The sequence below is a fragment of the Eschrichtius robustus genome, chromosome 8 (assembly GCF_028021215.1).
Source record: "Eschrichtius robustus isolate mEscRob2 chromosome 8, mEscRob2.pri, whole genome shotgun sequence".
NCBI classification, from domain to species: Eukaryota; Metazoa; Chordata; class Mammalia; order Artiodactyla; family Eschrichtiidae; genus Eschrichtius; species Eschrichtius robustus.
Window position 1 is genome coordinate 15,486,597 of NC_090831.1, and position 26,280 is coordinate 15,512,876.

At 37.2% G+C, this 26,280-nt stretch overlaps 1 protein-coding gene across 4 annotated transcripts in view; it reads left to right on the forward strand.

The window, feature by feature from the left end:
* Positions 1–26,280, forward strand: part of PNPLA8 (patatin like phospholipase domain containing 8) — a 139,928-nt gene that overhangs the window by 85,150 nt on the left and 28,498 nt on the right. For 2 of the 4 annotated variants that reach the window (XM_068550362.1, XM_068550363.1), the window contains exons 2-6: positions 1,059–2,210; positions 2,363–2,512; positions 13,399–13,550; positions 22,952–23,046; positions 25,914–26,085. In XM_068550362.1, coding sequence (XP_068406463.1) covers positions 1,149–2,210; positions 2,363–2,512; positions 13,399–13,550; positions 22,952–23,046; positions 25,914–26,085 — 1,631 coding nt within the window. In that variant the 5' untranslated portion in view covers positions 1,059–1,148. The remainder of the gene's footprint in view (positions 1–1,058; positions 2,211–2,362; positions 2,513–13,398; positions 13,551–22,951; positions 23,047–25,913; positions 26,086–26,280) is intronic. The other 2 variants (XM_068550364.1, XM_068550365.1) reach the window with 1 other exon arrangement.

Sequence of the window (26,280 nt, forward strand, 5' to 3'; positions counted from 1 at the left end):
TCCTACAAACAAGAAACTGGGGACACAAAGGCTTTCGTGCCTGGGAGGGTCCTGCTCAGTTTCGGCCCCCTTTTCTTTGATATGCGTCAGTCTTGAGTGGAACAGGTGTTGGAAAAGAAAATAACATTTTGGATAGAGAGGTTAATCATAAACTCAGCAGAGGACCTCGGTTTTAGGGGGACTCAGTTTCAGATTAAATATTCTACAAACGGTTTGCAATGAGTAGGAGTGTAAGACTTGACTCTCGTCTTCAAAGAACTTACAGTCCAGTGTCACATAAACTGTCAAGACTTTAAATAGCATAGGAAGGAAGAAAAGCAGCATAATATCTAAATTGTGTCACCGAAAAATTAATCAGTAGATCTAAAAAAGAATTGGAGAATTTTATTTGAGCCAAATTTGAGGATTATAACCTGGGAAGAGCATCTCAGAAAGCTCTGAGAACTGTTCCGCCAGTTAGAAGTCAAGACACAGTTTAAGTTTTTTGAGACAGAGGGCTGTACATTAAATGATGTATATTGACAGTTTACGTAATCCAGATTTAAGTGCCATCGTGGTGGTTCATGTGACCCTTTACAAGATCAAGAACGAATGCTCTGTCTTCCTGATGCTAGGAGACTGTTGCTGTATGATTCAGCAGGTATTCCTGCTGATGGGGGAGGTCTGGTCAAGTCATGATACAGGTGCACCATGCACAGTGTGGGGAGAGGGGAGGCCAAAGGGCAGAGAAGAATTTTTCTGTTTAAATTTTTCTTGTCTTGCCATAAATATGAATTTTATTTCACAATTGCATGTTCAGTTTTGTGCTGTAGGAAACCTTATCTATTGGGTAGCTTCTCTAAATTAGTTTTCAAATTAGTTTTCATGAAACATCCTACTACTAACTTTTTTCATTGACTTCCGTAATAAAAGATGACTGATTTTCTGTTCGCTTAAAAGTGAAATCTGTTTTGCCATAATGAAAATATATTATCCTATCTTCTTTTGAGACAAGTTGCTGAGTTTAGTTCAAGTAGTAATTTACCTTGAATCCTAATTTTTTTTTTCTTGCATTTCAGATAAGACCATGAATTATGGCATTTCTTAAATGAAGCATTCAGGAATGAAGTGAAAGTCATAACGTATAGAAAATAAATGATTTTTAAGTTATGTCTGTTAATTTGACTATAAGTCTATATTATATTTACCTCCTTAGTAATGCGAGAAGTCTTTGTGGGAAGCAGAGGAGCAAGCAGCTGCCTTTCTTGTGCTCGCCTCAACGTTTCTGGAGGATAAGCCACGTCAGTCTACAAAGAGGTTTTCATACAAGCAAAATAAGATGTAAATGGACCAAAAGTGAAGCTCATTCTTGCAGTAAGCACTGTTACTCTCCAAGCAACCATGGTTTACATTTTGGAATTTTGAAACTTAGCACTTCTGCTCCCAAGGGACTTACAAAAGCGAGCCTTTGTATGTCCCGTATTAAAAATACTTTGACCTCTGTTTCGAAGGCTGTTTTTGGCAAGCAGAATGAAATGATCTCTCGTTTAGCTCAACTTAAGCCAAGTCCTCGAATATTAAGAAAAGTGTCAGATAGTGGCTGGTTAAAACAGAAAAACATTAAACAAACCATCAAATTTCTGAAAAAATACAGCAACAAATCAGCAGAAAAGGGTTCTTTTGCAGCAAAGGAAAGCCACGTTATGGAGAAAGAAGATATAGGTAAACAAAGCCTTTTTCATTACACGAATAATCTAACCACAAAATTTGGAGAGTCATTCTACTTTTTATCAAGTCATATTAATTCATACTTCAAGCGTGAGGAAAAAATGTCTGAACAAAAGGAAAATAAAGATTTCCAGGGCAAATCAGAACTTGAACTTAAAAAGAGTGAGGATGAGAAACCCAGTTCTCCAGATCCTGGCGTCCTGACTGATAAGAAACTGGGCTCAGAAGCTTCTTTATGTTCTGAGGACAATGCTGCAAGTCCCAGTGGGACACCTGAGGTTCTTCCCATTTCTACTAAACAAAGTATTGCTAACTTTCTTTCTCGTCCCACTGAAGGTGTACAAGCTTTAGTAGGTGGTTATATTGGTGGACTTGTCCCCAAACTAAAGTATGATTCAAAGAGTCAGTTAGAAGAGCAGGAAGAGGCGATGAAAGCTGAGCAGGCCATCAGCAAAGACAAAAATGCAGAGGAGAAAAGGCGGTTATCTCTTCAGCGAGAAAAGGCAAGTCGTTATTCAGCGTGGTTTTAAGTTTTAATTTTTGTCGAATTTCTAAGTTGCCTTTCCTAATGGGACCTAAGACACTTTAATCATCTGTTGGTATCACTGGAGCAGTTGCATACTCAAATCATACATATTTTAACATGTCTTTGCAGATAATTGCCAGAGTGAGTATTGATAACAGAACCCGGGCATTAGTTCAAGCGTTAAGAAGAACAACTGACCCAAGGCTCTGCATTAATAGAGTTGAAGAACTGACGTTCCATCTTCTAGAATTTCCTGAAGGAAAAGGAGTGGCTGTCAAGGTAATTCTGATACCTTTAATCTGGTTTTATTTTGGAATAAAAATACTGATAAACCTTCTAAAATGGAGAAGGCAACGCGTTTCATTTTTCTATTTAAATTTTTTTGTGGTTTTATCGTACATGTGATGTGTTATATATTTAGTAATTGCCCTGTGCTTTGCATTATGCCAAATGCTCCCTTTTATTCTGTGATATGTTATGCTCTTAGTACTCATACCTGTACTTTAAGATTAAACATTTTAAAATAGAGGATAAATCTCAGTATATTAGTTGAATTGCCTATTAGCTGCCATGGTTTTCTTAAATGCAGTGTAGGTATTTATGCTGTGTAACTACTCTTAAGACAGGAGTCGTAATTCATAAGTAAAAACATTGCTAATTTTTATTTCATGATCTTTCTGTACTTGAAAGTCTAAAAAATTTCATGATCTTATCAGTAATTGAACTTGTGATCCTATTACTAAAACGATTAGCTTTTCTTTGCCTCAGTGTTTTCAAATATAAAACAGTGGAGATAATTTAGACCCATTTAAATAGACCATTTTCAGAGAAATAATATAAAATGTGAATGATGCGGTTGAGTGTCTTTACACCCGTACTGAGGTTATTTGTAATACATAATGAACAATTTGGAAATATCATATAATGAATAGACAGTTTTTAATGTTTTGTTAGAGATCCGTTAGTGCTTATTTTTAACCTGCCACCCAGAAAGTTATGTTAACTTAGTTCGTATTTATTCAATGTTTTGATAACCATCTTGCTCAAAAGTTATGTTTTTAAGTCATTTACCCTCTGTAGTTTTATATTGTGTAATACATACATTATAATAGCTAAACTTTAGAATTTCATGTTCATAGAATTTGGGATTATCTTTCATATATATGTAATCTCTTACCTAAAAGATAAAATTTCCAAATATAGATATGCTTTTAGGTCATTTAACATGTTGGTGATATACTGAAAGCAGAGCTCTAAGATGGAATTGCATACTTTAAAGAACTTTTAAAAAACGTTTCATTGAAGTGTAATACACATGCAGTTTTAAGTGTGAAGTTCAGTGAGTTTTCACGTATATCCACATAACCAGCACCCAGAATTCTGTTCTGAAGAACAGAATTTGTCAGCACTTCAGAAGCCTCCCTTGGGCCCCCTTTCAGTCACAATCTCCCAAAAAAATAATCACAAATCAGTTTTGCCTGTTTTTGTACATTATGTAAACTCTTATGATTGGCTTCTTTCACTCAACATGCTGGTAGGAATCTTTTACATTGTTGTGGGTAGTTGGAGGTAATTTATTCTTGTTGCTCTTGTATTCCGTGGTGTGAATGTATCACAGCTTATTTATTCATTGTAGTGTTGTTGGATTTCTGGGTAGTTTTCAGTTTTAGTCTGTTATGACTAGTTTTGCTAATAGAAACTTTGAGAAGTCTTATTTTACATAACTGATCCCAAATCTAGGGACCCTTCAATACCAAGGAGAAATGTGATATGTGTTTTCCTGTAGAATGGCTCACCTTCTGGATTTACCTGGCTTCCTCCTCATTGGTATAGTTGATGTATTCCTCTTTCCTTTTTATTTCCTGCACATTGGAATTTAAATATAAAGACCTGATTGAGTTAAGCATTTTCTTGTTAGGGCGCATTGTAGATGATATGCACCTCATATTGCATTGTGTCAGAACACACATAATTGGTTCAACAACAGTTAGTAATGCTAAGGTTGACCACTAGATTAGGGAGATCTTTTCATTAGTCTGATCTTTTCATTGGACAATTAGGCTAGAACCATTAGCCATCAACCATTAACCTAATTGTTTCTAGAACTAGTCATTTCATTAGGGTTGCAGAATGATATATTTCTAATTCTGTCATTCCTTCTGCTTTATAATTGACATTCTCCTGTAAAAGTAGAGCTTTCTTCACCAACTAAAGCTATTTGGTTACTCTCAAAGATCAATGTTGCAGGAAAAGCAGAAGAAATGCTTAATTTCTTTCTACTTAGTCACCAGTTTTCAAAGTAAAGAGTTGCTTTTTTTTTTAAAAAATAGATCTTTATTGGAATATAATTGCTTCACAATACTGTGTTAGTTTCTGTTGTACAGCAAAGTGAATCAGCCATATGCATACATATATCCCCATACCCCCTCCCTCTTGAGCCTCACTCCCACCCTCCCTATCCCACCCCTATAGGTCATCGCAAAGCTGATCTCCCTGTGCTATGCTGCTGCTTCCCACTAGCTGTCTATTTTACATTCGGTAGTGTATATATGTCGATGCTACTCTCACTTCACCCCAGCTTCTCCCTCCCCTCCCCGTGTCCTCATGTCCATTCTCTATGTCTGTGTCTTTATTCTTGCCCTGCCACTACCTTTTCATCAGTACTTTTTTTTTTTTTTTTTTAAGATTCCATATATATGTGTTGGCATACGTGATTTTTCTCTTTCTGACTTACTTCACTCTGTATGACAAACTCTAGGTCCATCCACCTCTCTACAAATAACTCAATCTCGTTTCTTTTTATGGCTGAGTGATATTCCACTGTATATATGTGCCACATCTTCTTTATCCATTCATCTGTCGATGGACATTTAGGTTGGTTCCATGTCCTGGCTATTGTAAATAGAGCTGCAGTGAACATTGTGGTACATGACTCTTTTTGAATTATGGTTTTCTCAGGGTATATGCCCAGTAGTGGGATTGCTGGGTCATATGGTAGTTCTGTTTTTAGTTTTTTAAGAAACCTCCATACTGTTCTCCATAGTGGTTGTATCAATTTACATTCCCACCAACAGTGCAAGAGGGTTCCCTTTTCAACACACCCTTTCCAGCATTTATTGTTTCTAGATTTTTTGATAATGGCCATTCTGACCGGTGCAATGTGATACCTCATTGTAGTTTTTTTTTTTTTTTTTTTTAAGCTACAGCCAATCAAATAATCTCCTTTCTTTTTTATTTATTTATTTATTTATGGCTGTGTTGGGTCTTCATTTCTGTGCGAGGGCTTTCTCTAGTTGTGGCAAGCAGGGGCCACTCTTCATCGCGGTGCGCGGGCCTCTCACTATCGCGGCCTCTCTTGTTGCGGAGCACAGGCTCCAGACACGCAGGCTCAGTAATTGTGGCTCACGGGCCCAGCTGCTCCGCGGCATGTGGGATCTTCCCAGACCGGGGCTCAAACCCGTGTCCCCTGCATTGGCAGGCAGATTCTCAACCACTGCGCCACCAGGGAAGCCCCTCATTGTAGTTTTGATTTGCATTTCTCTAATGATTAGTGATGTTGAGCATCTTTTCATGTGCCTCTTGGCCATCTGTATGTCTTCTTTGGTGAAATGTCTATTTAGGTCTTCCACCCATTTTTTAATTGAATTGTTTGTTTTTTTGATATTGAGCTCCATGAGCTGTTTGTATATTTTGGAGATTAATCCTTTGTCTATTGTTTCATTTGCAAATATATTCTTCCATTCTGAGGGTTCTCTTTTTGTCTTGTTTATGGTTTCCTTTGCTGTGCAAAAGCTTTGAAGTTTAATTAGGTCCCATTTGTTTACTTTTGTTTTTATTTCCATTACTCTAGGAGGTGGATCAAAAAAGATCTTGCTGTGGTTTATGTCAAAGAGTGCTCTTCCTATGTTTTCCTCTTAAGGGTTTTATAGTATCTGGTCTTACATTTAGGTCTTTAATCCATTTTGAGTTTATTTTTGTGTATGGTGTTAGGGAGTGTTCTCATTTCATTCTTTTACATGTAGCTGTCCAGTTTTCCCAGCACCACTTATTGAAGAGGCTGTCTTTTCTCCCTCGTATGTTCTTGCCTCCTTTGTCGTAAATTAGGTGACCATAGGTGCATGGGTTGATCTCTGTGCTTTCTATCCTGTACCATTGATCTATATTTCTCTTTTTGTGCGAGTACCATACTGTCTTGATTACTGTATCTTTGTAGCATAGTTTGAAGTCGGGGAGCCTGATTCCTCCAGCTCTGTTTTTCTTTCTCAAGATTGCTTTGGTTAATCGGGGTCTTTTTTGTTTCCATACGAGTTGTAAAATTTTTGTTCTAATTCTGTGAAGAATGCCATTGGAAGTTTGATAGGGATTGCATTGAATCTGTAGATTGCTTTGTGTAGTATAGTCATTTTCACAATATTGATTCTTCTAATCCAGGAACTTGGTATAATTCTCCGTCTGTTTATGTCATCTTTTATTTCTTTCATCAGTGTTTTATACTTTTCTGAGTACAAGTCTTTTGTCTCCTTAGGTAGGTTTATTCCTAGGTATTTTATTCTTTTGGTTGCAGTGGTAAATGGGATTGTTTCCTTAATTTCTCTTTCTGATTTTTCATTGTTAGTGTATAGGAATGCCAGAGATTTCTGTGCATTAATTTTGTATCCTCCTTACCAAATTCATTGGTTAGTTCTAGTAGTTTTCTGATGGCATCTTTAGGATTTTCTATGGTATAGTATCATGTCATCTGCAAACAGTGACAGTTTTACTTCTTCTTTTCCAGTTTGTATTCCTTTTATTTCTTTGTCTTCTCTGATTTCCATGGCTAGGACTTCCAAAATTATGTTGAATAAGAGTGGCCAGAGAGGACACTCTTGTTTCGTTCCTGGTCTTAGTGGAAATGGTTTCAGTTTTTCACCATTGGGTGTGATGTTTGCTGTGGATTTGCCGTATATGGCCTTTATTATGTTGAGGTAGGTTCCCTCTGTGCCCATTTTCTGGAGCGTTTTTATCATAAATGGATGTTGAATTTTGTCAAAAGCTTTTTCTGCACCTATTGAGATGATCATATGGTTTCTATTCCTTAGTTTTGTTAATGTGTATCACATTGATTGATTTGTGTATATTGAAGAACCCTTGCATCCCTGGGATAAATCCCACTTGATCATGGTGTGTGATCCTTTTAATATGTTGTTGGATTCTGTTTGCTAGTATTTTGTTGAGGATTTTTGCATCTATGTTCATCAGTGATAATTGGGCAATAATTTTCTTTTTTTGTGGTGTCTTTTTCTGGTTTTGGTATCAGGGTGATGGTGGCTTTGTAGAATGAATTTTGGAGTGTTCCCCCCTGTGCAATTTTTTGGAAGAGTTTGAGAAGGATGAGTGTTAGCTCTTCTCTAAATGTTTTATCGAATTCGCCTGTGAAGTCATCTAGTCCTGGACTTTTGTTTGTTGGAAGATTTCTTTTTTTAATTAATTAATCTATTTATTTATTTATTTTTGGCTCTGTTGGGTCTTCGTTGCTGTGCTCGGGCTTTCTCTGGTTGCAGCGAGCGGGGGCTACTCTTTCTTGCAGTGTGCAGGCTTCTCATTGCAGTGGCTTCTCTTGTTGTGGAGCACAGGCTCTAGGCGCGGGCTTCAGTAGTTGTGGCTCACGGGCTCTAGGCAAGCAGGCTTCAGTATTTGTGGCACGCGGGCTTAGTTGCTCCACAGTATGTGGGATCTTCCCGGACCAGGGCTCGAACCTGTGTCCCCTGCATTGGCAGGCGGATTCTTAAGCACTGCGCTACCAGGGAAGTCCCTGTTGGAAGATTTTTAATTACAGTTTCAGTTTCATTACTTGTGACAGGTCTGTTTATATTTTCTAATTCTTCCTGATTCAGTCTTGGAAAATTGTACCTTTCCAAGAATTTATCCATTTCTTCGTGGTTGTCCATTTTATTGTCATATAGTTGTTTGTAGTAGTCTCTTATAATCCTTTGTATTTCTGCGGTGTCAGTTGTGATTTCTCCTTTTTCATGTCTAATTTTATTGATTTGCTTCTTCTCCCTTTTTTCTTGATGAGTCTTGCTAAAGGTTTATCAATTTTGTTTATCTTCTCAAAGAAGATAAACAGCTCTTCGTTATATTGATCTTTGCTATTGTTTTCTTTGTTTCTATTTCATTTATTTCTGCTCTGATCTTTATGATTTCTTTCCTTCTACTGACTTTGGGTTTTCTTTGTTCTTCTTTCTCTATTTGCTTTAGGTGTAGGGTTAGATTGTTTATTTGAGATGTTTCTTGTTTCTTGAGGTGAGATTGCATTGCTATAACCTTCCCTCTTAGAACTGTTTTGCTGCGTCCCATAGGTTTTGGGTTGTGGTGTTTTCATTGTCATTTGTTTCTATGTATTTTTTTATGTCTTCTTTGATTTCTTCAGTGATCTCTTGGTTATTTAGTAGCGCAGTGCTTAGCCTCCATGTATTTGTGTTTTTTACAGTTTTTTTTCCTGTAATTGATTTCCAGTCTCATAGCGTTGTGGTCAGAAAAAATGCTTGATACGATTTCAATTTTCTTAAATTTTCCGAGGCTTGATTTGTGACCCAAGATGTAATCTATCCTGGAGAATGTTCTGTGTGCACTTGAGAAGAAAGTGTATTCTGCCACTTCTGGGTGGAATGTTCTATAAATATCAATTAAATTTATCTGGTCTATTGTGTCATTTAAAGCTTCTGTTTCCTTATTTTCTGTGTGGATGATCTGTCCATTGGTGTTAGTGGGATGTTAAAGTCCCCTACTATTATTGTGTTACTGTCAATTTTCCCTTTCATGGTTGTTAGCATTTGCCTTATGTATTGAGGTGCTCCTATGTTGGGTGAATAAACATTTATAATTGTTACATCTTCTTCTTGGATTGATCTCTTGATCATTATGTAGTGTCCTTTGTTATCTATTGTAACAGTCTTTATTTTAAAGTCTGTTTTACCTGATACGAGTATTGCTACTCCAGCTTTCTTTTGATTTCCATTTGCATGAAATGTCTTTTTCCATCCCTTCGCTCTCAGTCTGTATGTGTCCCTAGGTCTGAAGTGGGTCTCTTGTAGACAGTCTATATATGGGTCTTGTTTTTTTATCCATTCAGCCAGTCTGTGTCTTTTGGTTGGGGAATTTAATCTATGTACATTCAAGGTTATTATCGATATATATGTTCCTATTACCATTTTCTTAATTGTTTTGGGTTTGTTTTTGTGGGTCTTTTTCTTCTCTTGTGTTTCCTGCCTAGAGAAGTTTCTTTAGCATTTGTCGTAAAGCTGGTTTGGTGGAATTCTGAATTCTCTTAGCTTTTGCTTTCCTGAAAAGCTTTTGATTTCCCCGTCGAATCTGAATGAGATCCTTGCTGGGTAGAATAATCTTGGTTATAGGTTTTTCTCCTTCATCACTTTAAATATATCCTGCCACTCTCTTCTGGCCTGCAGAGTTTCTGCTGAAAAATCAGCTGATAACGTTATGGGGATTCCTTTGTATGTTGTTTTTTGTTTTTCCTTTGATGCTTTTAATATTTTTTCTTTGAATTTGATTTTTGTTAGTTTGATTAGTATGTGTCTTGGTGTGTTTCTCCTAGGGTTTATCCTGTATGGGACTCTCTGTGCTTCCTGGACTATTTCCTTTCCCACGTGAGGGAAGTTTTCCACTATAATCTCTTTAAATATTGTGTCAGACCCTTTCTTTTTCTGTTCTTCTTCTAGGACCCCTATAATTCGAATGTTGGTACATTTAGTGTTGTCCCAGAGGTCTCTGAGATTGTCTTCAATTCTTTTCATTCTTTTTTCTTTATTCTGCTCCTTGGCAGTTATTTTCACCATTTTGTCTTCCAGCTCACTTATTCGTTTTTCTGCCTTCGTTATTCTGGTATTGATTTCCTCTAGTGTATTTTTCATTTCAGTTATTGTGCTGTTCATCTCTGTTTGTTTGTTCTTTAGTTCTTCTAGATCTTTGTTAAACATTTCTTGTTATTTTCTCAGTCTGTGCCTCCATTCTATTTCTGAGATTCTGGATCATCTTTACTATCGTTATCTGAATTCTTTTTCAGGTAGATTGCCTATTTCCTCTTCATTTATTTGGTCTTGTAGGTTTTTACCTTGCTTCTTCATCTGTAACATATTTTTTTGCCGTCTCATTTTTTTTTTCATTTTTTGCATGAGTGGGATTGTGTTCCTGTCTTACTGGTTGTTTGGCCTTAGACTTGCAACAGTGGAGTGTATAGGCTGTAGGGTAGAGCTGTGTCTTGGTGCTCAGATGAGGACCTCTGGGAGACCTCACTCTGATGAATATTCCCTGGGGTCTGAGGTTCTCTGTTAGTCCAGTGGTTCAGACTCGGAGCTCCCACCACAGGAGCTTCGCCCTGACCCCCGGCTCGGAAGCCAAGATCCCACAAGCTGCACGGGCCGGCAAAAAGAAAAAAAAAAGGTGAACAATAAAAAAGTAAAAAATAATATTAGGCTAGGAAACTAACAGCTATGTTAGAAAAAATATAAAAATAAAAATATAGGTGAAACAAAAAAGAGGAGGAGGTAAAAAGGTGGAAAAGGCCTTGGCCGTGGAGGGTGGGGCCTAAGCAAGGGTGAGGTTTGGGCGGTGCGTGGGACCTATGTTTAAGACCCACAGGGCTGGAAAAGGCCCAGGGTGGGGGGACGTAGGGGGAGCTTAAGCTCAACAGAACAGAAGGGGCTTAGGTGTGCCTCCTGCCTGTGGTCTCAGAGGGTGGAGGACCCACCTGGGAGCCCAGCAGGCTTCCTGGGCTCGAGTGGACGGGGCAAACACCCTCTGCTCCTTTCCCTCTCCTCTGGTCCTGGAGGGCTCCTCCTGCCTGCCTCTCCTGTTCTGTCCCGGCCTCCCTCCTATGCCCCCAGGACCAACCCGGCCCGAAGGGGACCACTGAGGGCGTAGGACCTCTGAGGGCAGAATTCCCCAGCCAATTGGGCAGGAGAAACACTGGGCCTCCTCCACCCTGATCCAAGGCCCTGAGGGTCCCTCTAGGCGTGGGAACCCCTCCCCCCTCTCAGCCACCCCTGAGGGGCGCTGTTCCTGTCTGGCCTCCACTTCTCTTCCCGCCTCAGTCCCCCCACGTCCTACTTGTTCGCTTGGGGGTTCTTCCCATCTCCTTGGGCATTGGGGTCCCCCACCAGTGTCCGGCAGGTGCTCTCGTTGTGGGGAGATGCAAACTCTGCATCTCCCCACACCTCCATCTTCAAGAGTTGGTTTAAAAGCTGCCTCAACGGTGAGATGAATTTTTGGCATTTTTTTCTTTTTTTCTTTTTATTATCGTTATGCCCTCATAGTTTTTCATAAATTGTGTTTCTGTAATCTTTCCCCTCCTCCCTTTTTTCTAAATGCTGAATTTGTCTTAAATATGACTAGTAGGGGTCCCTTCAAGCTGTTTCATGTTTCTTTTCTTTTAAAATTTTTTTAAAAACATTATATGTAGAAAATATAGGGCTTCCCTGGTGGTGCAGTGGTTAAGAATCGCCTGCCAACGCAGGGGACACGGGTTCGAGCCCTGGTCCGGGAAGATCCCACATGCTGCGGAGCAACTAAGCCCGTGCGCCACAACTATTGAGCCTGCGCTCTAGAGCCCGCGAGCCACGACTACTGAGCCCGCGTGCCACAACTGCTGAAGCCCGCGCGCCTAAAGTCTGCGCTCCGCAACAAGAGAAGCCATAGCAATGAGAAGCCCGTGCACCGCAATGAAGAGTAGCCCCTGCTCGCCACAACCAGAGAAAAGCCCGCACGCAGCAACGAAGACCAAGCACAGCCAAAAATAAAATAAATAAAATAAATAAAAATTTGAAAAAAAAGAAAAAAGAAAATATACATACTAAAAGTATACAGCTCCATGAATTTTCAAAAATTGAACACATCTATATAACAACCACCCAACTGGGAAACAGAATGTTACCCAAAGCACTCCAAAAACCCCTTTATGCCCCCTTCCAGTCATTATCTTTAAAAAGATTGACCAATTTTCTAGCAGTGTATATTAGTTGTACCTCTTTCTGTGTGTTACATAAATGGAATGATACAACATGTGCTCTTTTATGTCTTTTTTTTTTTTTTTTCTCCCACTCAACATTATGTTTGTGAGAACCTTCTATATTGATGGGTGTAGTTAAGGAACATTCATTCTCATTGTTATGTGTTCTATTGTATGAATATAGTACAATGTATTTATCCATTTTACTACTGATGGACATTTGGGTAGTTTCCAGTTTGGGAATATTTAGGAATAGTGCTTCTCAGATGTATCTTTTGGAAAACATAAGTCTTCATTTCTTTGGGATATATACCAAAGAGGAGTAGTACTGGTTATAGAGTATGCCTGTTCTCATCTTTAGTGCATACTGCCGAATGGTTTTACAAAGTGCTTATACCAGTTGATACTTTCACCAGAACTGTATGAGCCTCCTGGTTGTGTTATTTCCTCTCCAATGCTTTATATCATTTTTTTATTTTAGCCATTTTGTTCGATGTTTAGTGATGTTAAATTGTGCCTTTAATTTGTATTTCTCTGGTAACTATGAAGTTTAGCAACTTTCCAGTGTTTACTGGCCTTTTGTATACTGCCCTCATGAAGTGCCTATTCCAGGTCTTGCTCGTTTTTCCATTGGGTTGACCAGCTTTTTCTTACTGATTTGTTGGATTTCTTTATATATTATGGATGTAAGTCTTTTTATATGTATTGTAACATATGTATATATTATATATATATATATATATACACGTATATATGTCTGATAAATATATTCTCCCAGGCTGTGGGTTACCTTTTCACTCTTTATAATCGTTTTTGACAAGTAGATATTCTTTTTTTTTTTTTTTCCTGGCCGCATTGCACAGCATGCGGAATCTTGGTTCCCTGACTAGTGATGGAACCCATGCCCCCTGCAGTGGAAGCGTGGAGTCTTAACCACTGGATCGCCAGGGAAGTCCTGATGAGTAGATATTCTTAATTTTAATATAGTCCAGTTTATAAATATTTTCCTTTATGGTTAGCACTTTGTGTCCTATTTAAGAAATCTTTGCCTGTTCTAAGATCATAAAGATATTTATCTTGTCATGATCTGTATGTGTTAAAAATAATCTTACATCTTCACTCTTGATTTGACAAAAGCAACAAAATATCTTTTCTCTCAATATAGGAAAAAATTATTCCATATTTACTACGATTGAGACAAATTAAGGATGAAACTCTTCAGGCTGCAGTTAGAGAAATTTTGGCCTTAATTGGCTACGTGGATCCAGTGAAAGGAAGAGGAATCCGGATTCTCACAATTGATGGTGGAGGAACAAGGTAAGGCTAGAAAAAAGATTAAAAAAAAATTTTTTTTTATCGAAGTATAGTTGATTTGAAATGTTGCGTTAATTTTTGTTGAAGAGCAAAGTGATTCAGTTATACACATATTTTTTTATATATTCTTTTCCATTATGGTTTATCAAAGATACTGAATATAGTTCTCTGTGCTATACAGTAGGACCTTGTTGTTTATCCATTTTATATATAATAGCTTACATCTGCTAACCCCAGCCTCCCACTCCATCCTCCCCCAACCCCCTCCCCCTTGGCAACTACAAGACTGTTCTGTATGTTTGTAAGTCTGTTAGAAAAAATGATTTTTTAAAACTATAGATCCTAAATATTAAAAATAGAACTACCATATTATCCAACAATTTCACTTCTGGGTATTTATCCAGAGAAAACAAAACACTAATTTGAAAAGATATATGTACCTCTAGTTTATTGCAGCATTATTTACAATAACCAAGATATAGAAACAATCTGTGTCCACTGATGGATGAATGGATAAAGAATATGTGATGGATAAAGAATATGTGAGGGATAAGTATACACACACACACATATAGGTACTACACACACACGAATAATACTCAGCCATAAAAAAGAATGAAATCTTGCCATTTGTGACAGCATGGGTGGAACTTGAGGTTATTGTGCTAAGTGAAATAAGTCAGACAGGGAAAGACAGATACCACATAATTTCACTTATATGTGGAATCTAAGAAACAAAGCAAACAAAACAAGACAAAACTCAAAGATACAGAGAACAGAGATTGGTGGTTTCCAGTTGGAAGGGGGATTGGAGGTTGGCGGAATGGAGAAGAGGATCAAAAGGTACAAATTTCCAGTTATAAAATAAGTAAGTCATGGGGATGTAATGTACAATATAGTATATATATATATATATATATAGTATATAGTCAATAATATTGTATTGCAAATTTGAAAGTTGCTAAAAAAACTAAATCTTGAATGTTGTCATGTCATGACAGGAAAAAAAATTTTATGACTTATAGTGATAGATGGTTAATAGGCTTATTGGACTGATCATTTTGCAGTGCGTACAAATGTTGAATTATGCTGTACACATGAAACTAACACAATGTCATATGCAATTACACTTCAAAAAAAACTATACATCTAGTTCAGTTGTAGGAATTTTTTAAGCTGATTCAGTGTATTTATATCATTGTAAAGTCAAATTTTTAAAATAAAACATGAAACATGAAATCGTTTTTCTTAATTTACTAATTTATAAATCTAAGAACTTATTTTGAACATATACCTGAATTTCCTTTGATTTTTTTTTTAACATCTTTATTGGAGTAAAATTGCTTTACGGTGGTGTGTTAGCTTCTGCTGTATAACAAAGTGAATCAGCTATACATATACATATATCTGCATATCTCCACCCTCTTGCGTCTCCCTCCCACCCTCCCTATCCCACCCCTCTAGGTGGTCACAAAGCACCAAGCTGATCTCCCTGTGCTATGCGGCTGCTTCCCACTAGCTGTCTATTTTACATTTGGTAGTGTATATATGTCCATTCCACTCTCTCACTTCGTCCCAGCTTACCCTTCCCACTCCCCGTGTCCTCAAGTCCATTCTCTACGTCTGCGTCTTTATTCCTGTCCTGCCCCTAGGTTCTTCAGAACTTTTTTTTTTTTTTTTTTTTAGATTCCATATATATGTGTTAGCATATGGTATTTGTTTTTCTCTTTCTGACTTATTTCACTCTGTATGACAGACTCTAGGTCCATCCACCTCACTACAAATAACTCAATTTCATTTCTTTTTATGGCTGAGTAATATTCCATTGTAAATATGTGCCACATCTTCTTTATCCATTCATCTGTCGATGGGCCCTTAGGTTGCTTCCATGTCCTGGCTATTGTAAATAGTGCTGCAGTGAACGTGTGGTACATGACTCTTTGAATTATGGTTACCTCAGGGTATATGCCCAGTAGTGGGATTGCTGGGTTGTATGGTGGTTCTATTTATAGGTTTTTAAGGAACCTCCATACTGTTCTCCATAGTGGCTGTATCAATTTACATTCCCACCAACAGTGCCAGAGGGTTCCCTTTCCTCCACACCCTCTCCAGAATTTACTGTTTGTAGACTTTTTGATGATGGCCATTCTGTCTGGTGTGCGGTGATACCTCATTATGTGTTTGATTTGCACTTCTCTAATGATTAGTGATGTTGAGCATCCTTTCATGTGTTTGTTGGCAATCTGTAGATCTTCTTTGGAGAAATGTCGATTTAGGTCTTCTGCCCATTTTTGGATTGGGTTGTTTGTTTTTTTGATATTGAGCTGCATGAGATGCTTGTAAATTTTAATCCTTTGTCAATTGCTTCATTTGCAAATATTTTCTTCCATACTGAGGGTTGTCTTTTCGTCTTGTTTATGGTTTCCTTTTCTGTGCAAAAGCTTTTAAGTTTCATTAGGTCCCATTTGTTTATTTTTGTTTTTATTTCCATTACTCTAGGAGGTGAATCAAAGAAGATCTTGCTGCGGTTTATGTCAGAGAGTGTTCTTCCTGTGTTTTCCTCTAAGGGTTTTATAGTATCTGGTCTTACATTTAGGTCTTTAATCCATTTTGAGTTTATTTTTGTGTATGGTGTTAGGGAGTGTTCTAATTTCATTCTTTTACATGTAGCTGTCCAGTTTTCCCAGCACCACTTATTGAAGAGGCTGTCTTTTCTCCATTATGTATTCTTGGCTTCTTTATCAAAAATAAGGTGACCATATTTTTATTGTGGGTTTATCTCTGGGCTTTCTAGCCTGTTCCGTTGATCCATATTTCTGTTTTTGTGCGAGTACCATACTGTCTTGATTACTGTAGCTTTGTAGTATAGTCTGAAGTCCAGGAGCCTGATTCCTCCAGCTCCGTTTTTTTTTTCTCATTATTGCTTTGGCAGTTCGGGGTCTTTTTTGTTTCCATACAAACTGTGATGTTTCTTGTTTTAGTTCTGTGAAAAATGCCATTGGTAGTTTGATAGGGATTGCATTGAATCTGTAGATTGCTTTGGGTAGTAGAGTCATTTTCATGATGTTGATTCTTCCAATCCAAGAACATGGTATATCTCTCCATCTGTTTGCATCATCTTTAATTTCTTTCATCAATGTCTTATAGTTTTCCGCATACAGGTCTTTTGTCTCCTTAGGTAGGTTTATTCCTAGGTATTTTATTCTTTCTGTTGCAGTGGCAAATGGGAGTGTTTCCTTAATTTCTCTTTCAGATTTTTCATCATTAGTGTATAGGAATGCAAGAGATTTCTGTGCATTGATTTTGTGTCCTGCTACTTTGCCAAATTCATTGATTATTTCTAGTAGTTTTCTGGTAGCATCTTTAGGATTCTCTATGTATAGTATCATGTCATCTGCAAACAGTGATAGGTCTACCTCATCTTTTCCAATTTGTATTCCTTTTATTTCTTTTCCTTTCCTGATTGCTGTGGCTAAAACTTCCAAAACTATGTTGAATAATAGTGGTGAGAGTGGACAACCTTGTCTTGTTCCTGATCTTAGGGGAAATGGTTTCAGTTTTTCACCATTGAGAATGATGTTGGCTGTGGGTTTGTCATATATGGCCTTTATTATGTTGAGGTAAGTTCCCTATATGCCTACTTTCTGGAGGGTTTTTATCATAAATGGGTGTTGAATTTTGTCAAAAGCTTTTTCTGCATCTATTGAGATGATCATATGGTTTTTCTCCTTCAGTTTGTTAATATGGTTTATCACATTGATTGATTTGCGTATATTGAAGAATCCTTGCATCCCTGGGATAAATCCCACTTGATCATGGTGTATGATCCTTTTAATGTGCTGTTGGATTCTGTTTGCTAGTATTTTGTTGAGGATTTTTGCATCTATGTTCATCAGTGATATTGGCCTGTAGTTTTCTTTTTTTGTGACATCTTTGTCTGGTTTTGGTATCAGGGTGATGGTGGCCTCGTAGAATGAGTTTGGGAGTGTTCCTCCCTCTGCTGTATTTTGGAAGAGTTTGAGAAGGATAGGTGTTAGCTCTTCTGTAAATGTTTGATAGAATTCGCCTGTGAAGGTATCTGGTCCTGGTCTTTTGTTTGTTGGAAGATTTTTAATCACAGTCTCAATTTCAGTGCCTGTTCATATTTTCTATTTCTTCCTGGTTCAGTCTTGGAAGGTTGTGCTTTTCTAAGAATTTGTCCATTTCTTCCAGGTTGTCCATTTTATTGGCATGTAGTTGCTTGTAGTAATCTCTCATGATCCTTTGTATTTCTGTAGTGTCAATTGTTACTCTCCTTTTTCATTTCTAATTCTATTGATTTGAGTCTTCTCCCTTTTTTTCTTGATGAGTCTGGCTAATGGTTTATCAATTTTGTTCATCTTCTCAAAGAACCAGCTTTTAGTTTTGTTGATCTTTGGTATTGTTTCCTTCATTTCTTTTTCATTTATTTCTGATCTGATCTTTATAATTTCTTTCCTTCTGCTATCTGGGGTTTTTTTGTTCTTCTTTCTCTAATTGCTTTAGGTGTAAGGTTAGGTTGTTTGAGATGTTTCTTGTTTCTTGAGGTGGGATTGTATTGCTATAAACTTCCCTCTTAGAACTGCTTTTGCTGCATCCCATAGGTTTTGGGTTGTTGTGTTTTCATTGTCGTTTGTTTCTAGGTATTTTTTGATTTCCTCTTTGATTTCTTCAGTGATCTCTTGGTTATTTAGTAGTGTATTGTTTAGCCTCCATGTGTTTGTATTTTTTACAGATTTTTTCCTGTAATTGATATCTAGTCTTATAGCATTGTGGTCGGAAAAGATACTTGATACGATTTCAATTTTCTTAAATTAACCAAGGCTTGATTTGTGACTCAAGATACGATGTATCCTGGAGAATGTTCCATGAGCACTTGAGAAGAAAGTGTATTCTGTTGTTTTTGGAAGGAATGTCCTTTAAATATCCATTAAGTCCATCTTGTTTAATGTATCATTTAAAGCTTGTGTTTCCTTATTTATTTTCATTTTGGACGATCTGTCCATTGGTGAAAGTGTGTTGTTAAAGTCCCCTACTATGATTGTGTTACTGTTGATTTCCCCTTTTATGGCTGTTAGCATTTGCCATATGTATTGAGGTGCTCCTATGTTGGGTGCATAAATATTTACAATTGTTATATCTTCTTCTTGGTTTGATCCCTTGATCATTATATAGTGTCCTTCTTTGTCTCTTGTTATAGTTTTTATTTTAAAGTCTATTTTGTCTGACATGAAAATTGCTGCTCCAGCTTTCTTTTGATTTCCATTTGCATGGAACATCTTTCTCCATCCCCTCACTTTCAGTCTGTATGTGTCCCTAGGTCTGAAGTGGGTCTCTTGTAGCCAGTGTATATACGGGTCTTGTTTTTATATCCATTCAGCCAGCCTGTGTCTTTTGGTTGGAGCATTTAATCCATTTACATTTAAGGTAAGTATTGATATGTATGTTCCTATTACCATTTTGTTAATTGTTTTGGGTTTGTTACTGTAGATCTCTTCCTTCTCTTGTGTTTCCTGCCTAGAGAAGTTCCTTTAGCATTTGTTGTAAAGCTGGTTTGGTGGTGCTGAATTCTCTTAGCTTTTGCTTGTCTGTAAAGGTTTTAATTTCTCTGTCGAATCTGAATGAGATCCTTGCTGGGTAGAGTAATCTTGGTGTAGGTTTTTCCCTTTCATCGCTTTAAATATGTCCTGCCACTCCCTTCTGGCTTGCAGAGTCTCTGCTGAAAGTCAGCTGTTAACCTTATGGGGATTCCTTTGTATGCTATTTGGTGTTTTTCGCTTGCTGCTTTTAATATTTTTTCTTTGTATTTAATTTTTGTTAGTTTGATTAATATGTGTCTTGGCGTGTTTCTCCTTGGATTTATCCTGTATGGGACTCTCTGCACTTCCTGGACTTGATTGACGATTTCCTTTCCCATATTAGGGAAGTTTTCAAGTATCATCTCTTCAGATATTTTCTCAGTCCCTTTCTTTTTCTCTTCTTCCTCTGGGACCCCTGTAATTCGAATGTTGGTGCATTTGATGTTATCCCAGAGGTCTCTGAGACTGTCCTCAATTCTTTTCATTCTTTTTTCTTTATTCTGCTCTACAGTAGTTATTTCCACTATTTTATCTTCCAGGTCACTTATCCGTTCTTCTGCCTCAGTTTTTCTGCTATTGATTCCTTCTAGAGAGTTTTTAGTTTCATTTATTGTGTTGTTCATTGTTGTTTGTTTGCTCTTTAGTTCTTCTAGGTCCTTGTTAAACGTTTCTTGTAATTTCTGCGTCTATTTCCAAGATTTTGGATCATCTTTACTATCATTACTCTGAATTCTTTTTCAGGTAGACTGCTTATTTCCTCTTCATTTGTTTGGTCTGGTTTGTTTTTACCTTGCTCCTTCATCTGCTGTGTATTTCTCTGCCTTTTCATTTTGCTTAACTTTCTGTGTTTGTGGTCCCCTTTTTGCAGGCTGCAGGTTCATAGCTCCCGTTATTTTTGGTGTCTGCCCCCAAGTGGCTAAGGTTGGTTCAGTGGGTTGTGTAGCCTTCCTGGTGGAGGGTACTGGTGCCTGTGTTCTGGTGGATGAGTCTGGGTCTTGTCTTTCTGCTGGGCATGACCGAGTCCGGTGGTGTGTTTTGGGGTGTCTGTGACCTTATTATGATTTTAGGCAGCCTCTCTGGTAATGGGTGGGGTTGTATTCCTGTCTTGTAGTTGTTTGGCATAGGGTGTCCAGCACTGTAGCTTGCTGGTTGTTGCGTGGAGGTGGGTCTTAGCGTTGAGATGGAGCTCTCTGGGAGAGCTTTCGCCGTTTGATACTACGCGAGGTCTCAGGCAGACCAATGTCCTGAACTCGGCTCTCCCACCTCAGAGGCACAGGCCTGACACCCGGCCAGAGCACCAAGACCCTGTCAGCCACACGGATACTGTTGTCCTAAAACTAACAGACTCTCAGTTATGTCTCCAGCTAACATGGGTTTCTTCTGGATCAGAAGAGAATTACATTTCTGGATCTATAACCATGAGGAGCCATGAGCAAATCCCTTTCCTTTGATTTTAATGTGACCTAGTATTTATATTTTAGTTTGGTCTTTTCAGACGTTTTTGGTAGTTTAGGACAGTTTATCAACTGTGATTCTCTTAAAATCTTGGCAGTGTTCTATAATATTAGCTGTCTTTTATTGTATTTATCTTACCCATATGTCAGTCAACTAGTAATAAAGTGATTGTTAGGAAAGGAGCCTATGGCAGTAACTTCCTGACTCTCTACATCTTCTTACAGATGCCAAGCTCAGAAGGAGATAATTTCACCATCAGGCTCCCTTCTTACTAATGGCAATCCATCCATGCTTCCTATTCGGTCTTAGTTTGTCTAGTTCCTTATTTGTTCGTTAGATGCTTTGACTTCATTTCATGAACCTTTCCCCCTAAAATTTCTAGCTTGTGTTCCAGTTCCCTGCCATCTCTGCTCTTCCCTTAAGAGACAACAAGTAGAAAAACAAAAATGTATTATTGAGTAGTAATCAGTGCTATGAAGAAATGTAAAGCAAAGTAAAGGGATAGAGAGTAACAGTGCTGTTACTCTCTAAAGAGTGATCATGACTATGAGTTTTTGAAAAAATAACAGTTGAGAAGAGATCTGAAATAAGAACATGGAAGAACATTCAAATGTACGTTTAGAGTGAGGGAACTATTAGTGAAAAGAGATTGTGATCAATAAGTAATACTTGATTTCATAGAATAGGAATTTTATTAGTCATACAGGGAGGAAATTAGAGTGAAGATATTTGGGAAAATCTAGAGGCTGGTTAGGATGAAGGTGGGGTTAGGTCAGTGATTCTCCACTGGAGGTGATTTTGCCCTCTAGAGAGTATTTGTCTGTGTCTGGAGACATTTTAGTAGTGACAGTTGGGGGATTGCTACTTACATTCAGTGAGGAGAGGACAGTTGTGCTAAATATCCTCCAATGCCTAGGACAGTCCCTACAACAAAAGATTACCTGGCCCAAAATGTCAGTGGTGTTGCTGTTGGGAAACCTCGGTTTAGGGGACTATGAGAAAGCAGCCAGAATGGGAAATTGGTATTGAAAGGAGTAAGGTAAGAAGGCTCGTGAGAAAAGAACCCATGTCTTAACATTTCTTTTGTCTACGAGAACCTGGTAGAGTGTTAGGCGTGTAGAATCAACCTAGCAATAATGTTTATTTTTAAATTTGTCCTGAATTAATTTATAAATACTGCATTTTAAACTAGTTTCCTTCTGGCTTATACAAGTGAAACTGGGGAGGGAAAAAAAAAAGTATAAAGAAAAACAAACCAAACGAAACAATCATAGCTCACAATTCCAAGGTTATTTTTACTATTTTGATTTATTTCTTCAAATATTGTTTTCTGTTTGAATATATACATGTGCATGTTTTATTTCCTTTTCATAAGATAATGGAGGGCACACTGTTAGATATGTTTTACCCAGCATGATCTTTCATTCTTCATGTCTCACATTAAAAATACATTGAATTCACAGTGTATCGCCCTCATAAGCCATCTTTTCTTCTCTGACCGCTCTTCAAATCCACATTACTTCTGGCAATTTAAAAAAAAATCTGTATCTTTCGTTTTCTATGAAAACGTCTTAATGATGTTTTCTAGTAACTTTGTGCTCGTAGTATCAAAGCACAATTTGACACTCTAAATTTTATTTTGTGGTGCCTGACTAATACTGTGTTCTCTGCTCCACACCTTGTATTGGGATTAGAACTTTTCATTATGTGTGTATATCCCCCAGTATTAAGGATTTTCCAAGTGTTACACACACCCTGAATTGGCCTGCACCTCCTAGGCTGTTTCATCTTTCACATTCCATCATGAAGCTACTTGCTGCCTTTGGCAAGGGTCCAGAAATGAACAAAGTCAGCACGTAAATTAATACATTCTTAGTGCAAAGCCTCGTTTTGAGGTAGTTGAAAGTTTTTAAAAATGAATAAATAAAAGAAAGCTGAAAAGTATGACTAGTAAAATACATGAAATGTATAGAAGCACAGGTAACCAACCACATTGGTAAGTGGAGAAACCCAGTACGTGGCACCCCAAAACTGGCGAGTGGAAGTTTGAAGGAATTTCCACAGTTGGAGTGTTTGATAAAATACTTTACATTGCCATATATTTGTTGTCTTATTTAAAGAGATACTAGTGTAAATTCAAAAGTGGTGCCATGACACAGGTTTTAATACCATTATTTAGATACTAGATTTTCAAAAGTGATCCCGAAACCTTTGTCAGTTTTAACTGATGCTAATTTATATTATTAGTTTTCATGTTAGCATATAAGCTAAGAAACCAAAGATTGTTTTATTCAATAGTTTAACTTTCCTTAAAACAAGAATTCTCATTTTTGCCTTTTATTTTTCCTACAGGGGTGTGGTTGCTCTTCAGACCCTACGAAAACTAGTTGAACTTACTCAGAAGCCAGTTCATCAACTCTTTGATTACATTTGTGGTGTAAGCACAGGTGATTGTTATTATCATGTGGAAGTGGTGCATCCCCGCAGTGCATTAAGAAAAGTAACATTAAGCAGTCCTGTTTAAGATCCTGGTCATTTCCTGAAGTGATGGATGTTAGTTTCGTGTTTTAATGATGAATAGACCTTTGATTTGCTTAATGAACTTTTAAAAATGTTTATTGGGAATAAGTTAATATTCAGAAGTAGATTTTGGCGTGCTTTTCTAATATGGTTTAAATAAGCCACAGTGACAAGTATAAATTATGAATTATCACCTTATGGTATAGTCACCTGAAGGAAAGTAGCAAAGTGATAGGTACTCAAATTGTGCTTGAACAAACAGAACATTAAGGATGGATAAGATTTTACTTTCTTTTGAAAGGTATCCCTCTGTGAGGAAATTGCTTCTTATATCCTTTTTTATCTGGTTGTTTGCAACCACACAGATAAATGTGAGAATCTATGTTTTTTAAAAGCTTTTTAATATTGCTAGTCGATGTACATTTAAAATTCTAGTTTCATGCTTGTGTAGAAGAAATTGGCAGCTTAGAATATGATTGCTTCTGAATAATTTTCTAGTTTTCACTGACTCACCAACAGATAAATTTTTGTTTTGCTTTCTGTTTGTTCTGTTTTTCTATTTCTTACATCAACTCTCTCACCCATGCATCACCCCCATCCCCCACTGTGTACATGAAGCCTCTCAGGGTACCTATAGCTATTGCTTACCTCCCAGGTAACACTCGAGGACTGTTAGCATTGCAGATCCCCGCTGTACATTTTACTATTTGGCCTGATAATTTCTCACTTTACCTTAGTTTATCTTCATAGACTTTTCTATATTTTCTCATTCTTTGGAATTATAATAGTAGACCTAAGGACTACCAGCAACAAAATCAAATGATTTCTCTACATTATCTGTGTCAAGTATGACAGATATTCCCAAAGGGCATGTTAATTGATGCTCCACTGTGAAAACTAAATGAGAGCAGTTGTAGGGATAATTCAAAAGTATAAGGAATCGGTGATTCCTGTGATGTTCCACTGAACAGTGATTCCTCAAGATGATAGCAGATACGGAAAAGGTTGGGTTAAAGAAAGTTAAAACAGGTTTCTTTACAGAGAGACTTCTGAGATCTTCTAGCATGTTAAAAATGCCTTGTGACTCTCAGGATAGGAAAATAATATGTATATCCCCAATTGATATAACTATGGAAATTTTTCTTAAAGAGACCTTCACAGTGCAAGTGTTCTTGGTATTTTTTCCTGGAGCTGTTACCCTGGCCATTTCTGTTAAATTTTGGAATGGTCCTAGCAATTTAAACCTTTAAACATATCTACAAGCTAACTTCTTGCTTTGGCACCATTGTTAGTAGGTGGGTGCTCAATGAAGAGAAATTTAAACCAGAGATTCATCTATTGAGTAGAGTATTTGTTTATGTAATATGTACGTTTCTGCACTTATCACAGTATATCTTTTCCATTGTGTCTTCTAGCTTACTTTAACCTTAACTTACAATATAGTGCTTATAATTTTCCTTTCTTTTAACCATTTTGTATATTCTAATGTAGAAATTTTGTTTGCACATTCAGTGTTTGTTTGTTTGTTTTGGCTGTATTGGGTCTTAGCTGCGACACACGGGATCTTAGTTGCAGCATGCAGGCTCTTCATTGTGGCATGCGGGCTTCTCCCTAGTTGTGGCGTGCAGGCTCAGTAGTTGCAGTGTGCAGGCTCTCTAGTTGTGGCGCACGGTCTCTAGAGCGCACAGGCTTAGTTGGCCCGCAACATGTGGAATCTTTGTTCCCTGACCAGGGATCAAACACACGTCCCCTACGTTGGAAGGTGGATTCTTAACCACTAGACCATCAGGGAAGTCCCTGCACATTTAGTTTTTATAAAGTTAAAAATATATATTTAGTTTAAGGGTAATGTCCTTAACCATTCAATAAAATTCAGTTTTTTAATATCTGTTCATCTTTATAGTAGCTCTTCTTGAAAGCAACTTAATTTTTTTCTGTGGCAAGTTATTTCTTGTGTTAATTAAACATTTTCTGCAAATTGATAAGCAACAATTTCTATCATATAGTTACGCCATACAATGTATTTTAAAACAAGCTGACTTATCTTGTACTAGAGTAAGACTAAGAATAATAAAATACATAAAATATTTAAAATACCTTATAATAGTGATTTCCTGTTTTTTACTTTGTTCGTAATCTTAATGTAAGCGGTGATGCTCTACAGGTCTTCGCCCCTACCACCCTCTCACTCAAAGCGTTCTTCTCCCCTTTTCCTCCTTAGTTCAGGGCTACGCCAGTTAGGTACACTAGGTGGCAGTGTGTCCTATCAAGTGCAGCTAGGGTATGCAGTCAGCTGTTTCAAAAGACATCCCAGAGACCTAATTTCTTTATTTATTACATTGGTTCCCAGGACCAACCTGAAGGAGTAATCATTTTAATGAATTGGTAAGTTGTCAAATATACTGTATTCTCTGACTAAAACTAAGGAATTTATTAAGGTTAGAAAGGACATTATCTACCACGGTATCTTAATTATATATTATTTAATTTAATGCAAAACAACACATTTTTATATATTTTTAAATTATCATCATCATCAGTGGTTAGTATTTATTGAATCCTCATTGATTACGTGTGTTATCCCAGTGTTATAAGAACATGTAAATTTTAGTTACTGTTATTATCCTTATTTTATAGATGAAAAAAATTGGGACTCTGGGAGGTTAAGTAGTTTGTCTCAGGTGACACAGTTAAAAAGTATCAAAGCTAGAATTTTAACCAAGTCTATGACTCAGGAGATCTTATAAGTACTATAATGGCAGTGCTGATAAAAACTAAGGATTCTTTCTTTCAGGTGCTATATTAGCATTCATGTTGGGATTGTTTCATATGCCCCTGGATGAATGTGAGGAACTTTATCGAAAATTGGGATCAGATGTGTTTTCACAAAATGTCATTGTTGGAACAGTCAAAATGAGTTGGAGCCATGCATTTTATGACAGTGAAACATGGGAAAACATTCTTAAGTAAGTTGTACTTACTCTTTTTATTTTTTATTTTTTTGAGATTAATTTGTGCTTTTACTTGCCAGTGTAGCTACAGTAGCCTGCAAATTTTTTTAATCTAAAAAGTACATTTTACATCACAATCCAACCAACACACACATATATAATATGTATACATATATAAAAGTGAAACAAAAGTTTTGCCAAAAATGTCTA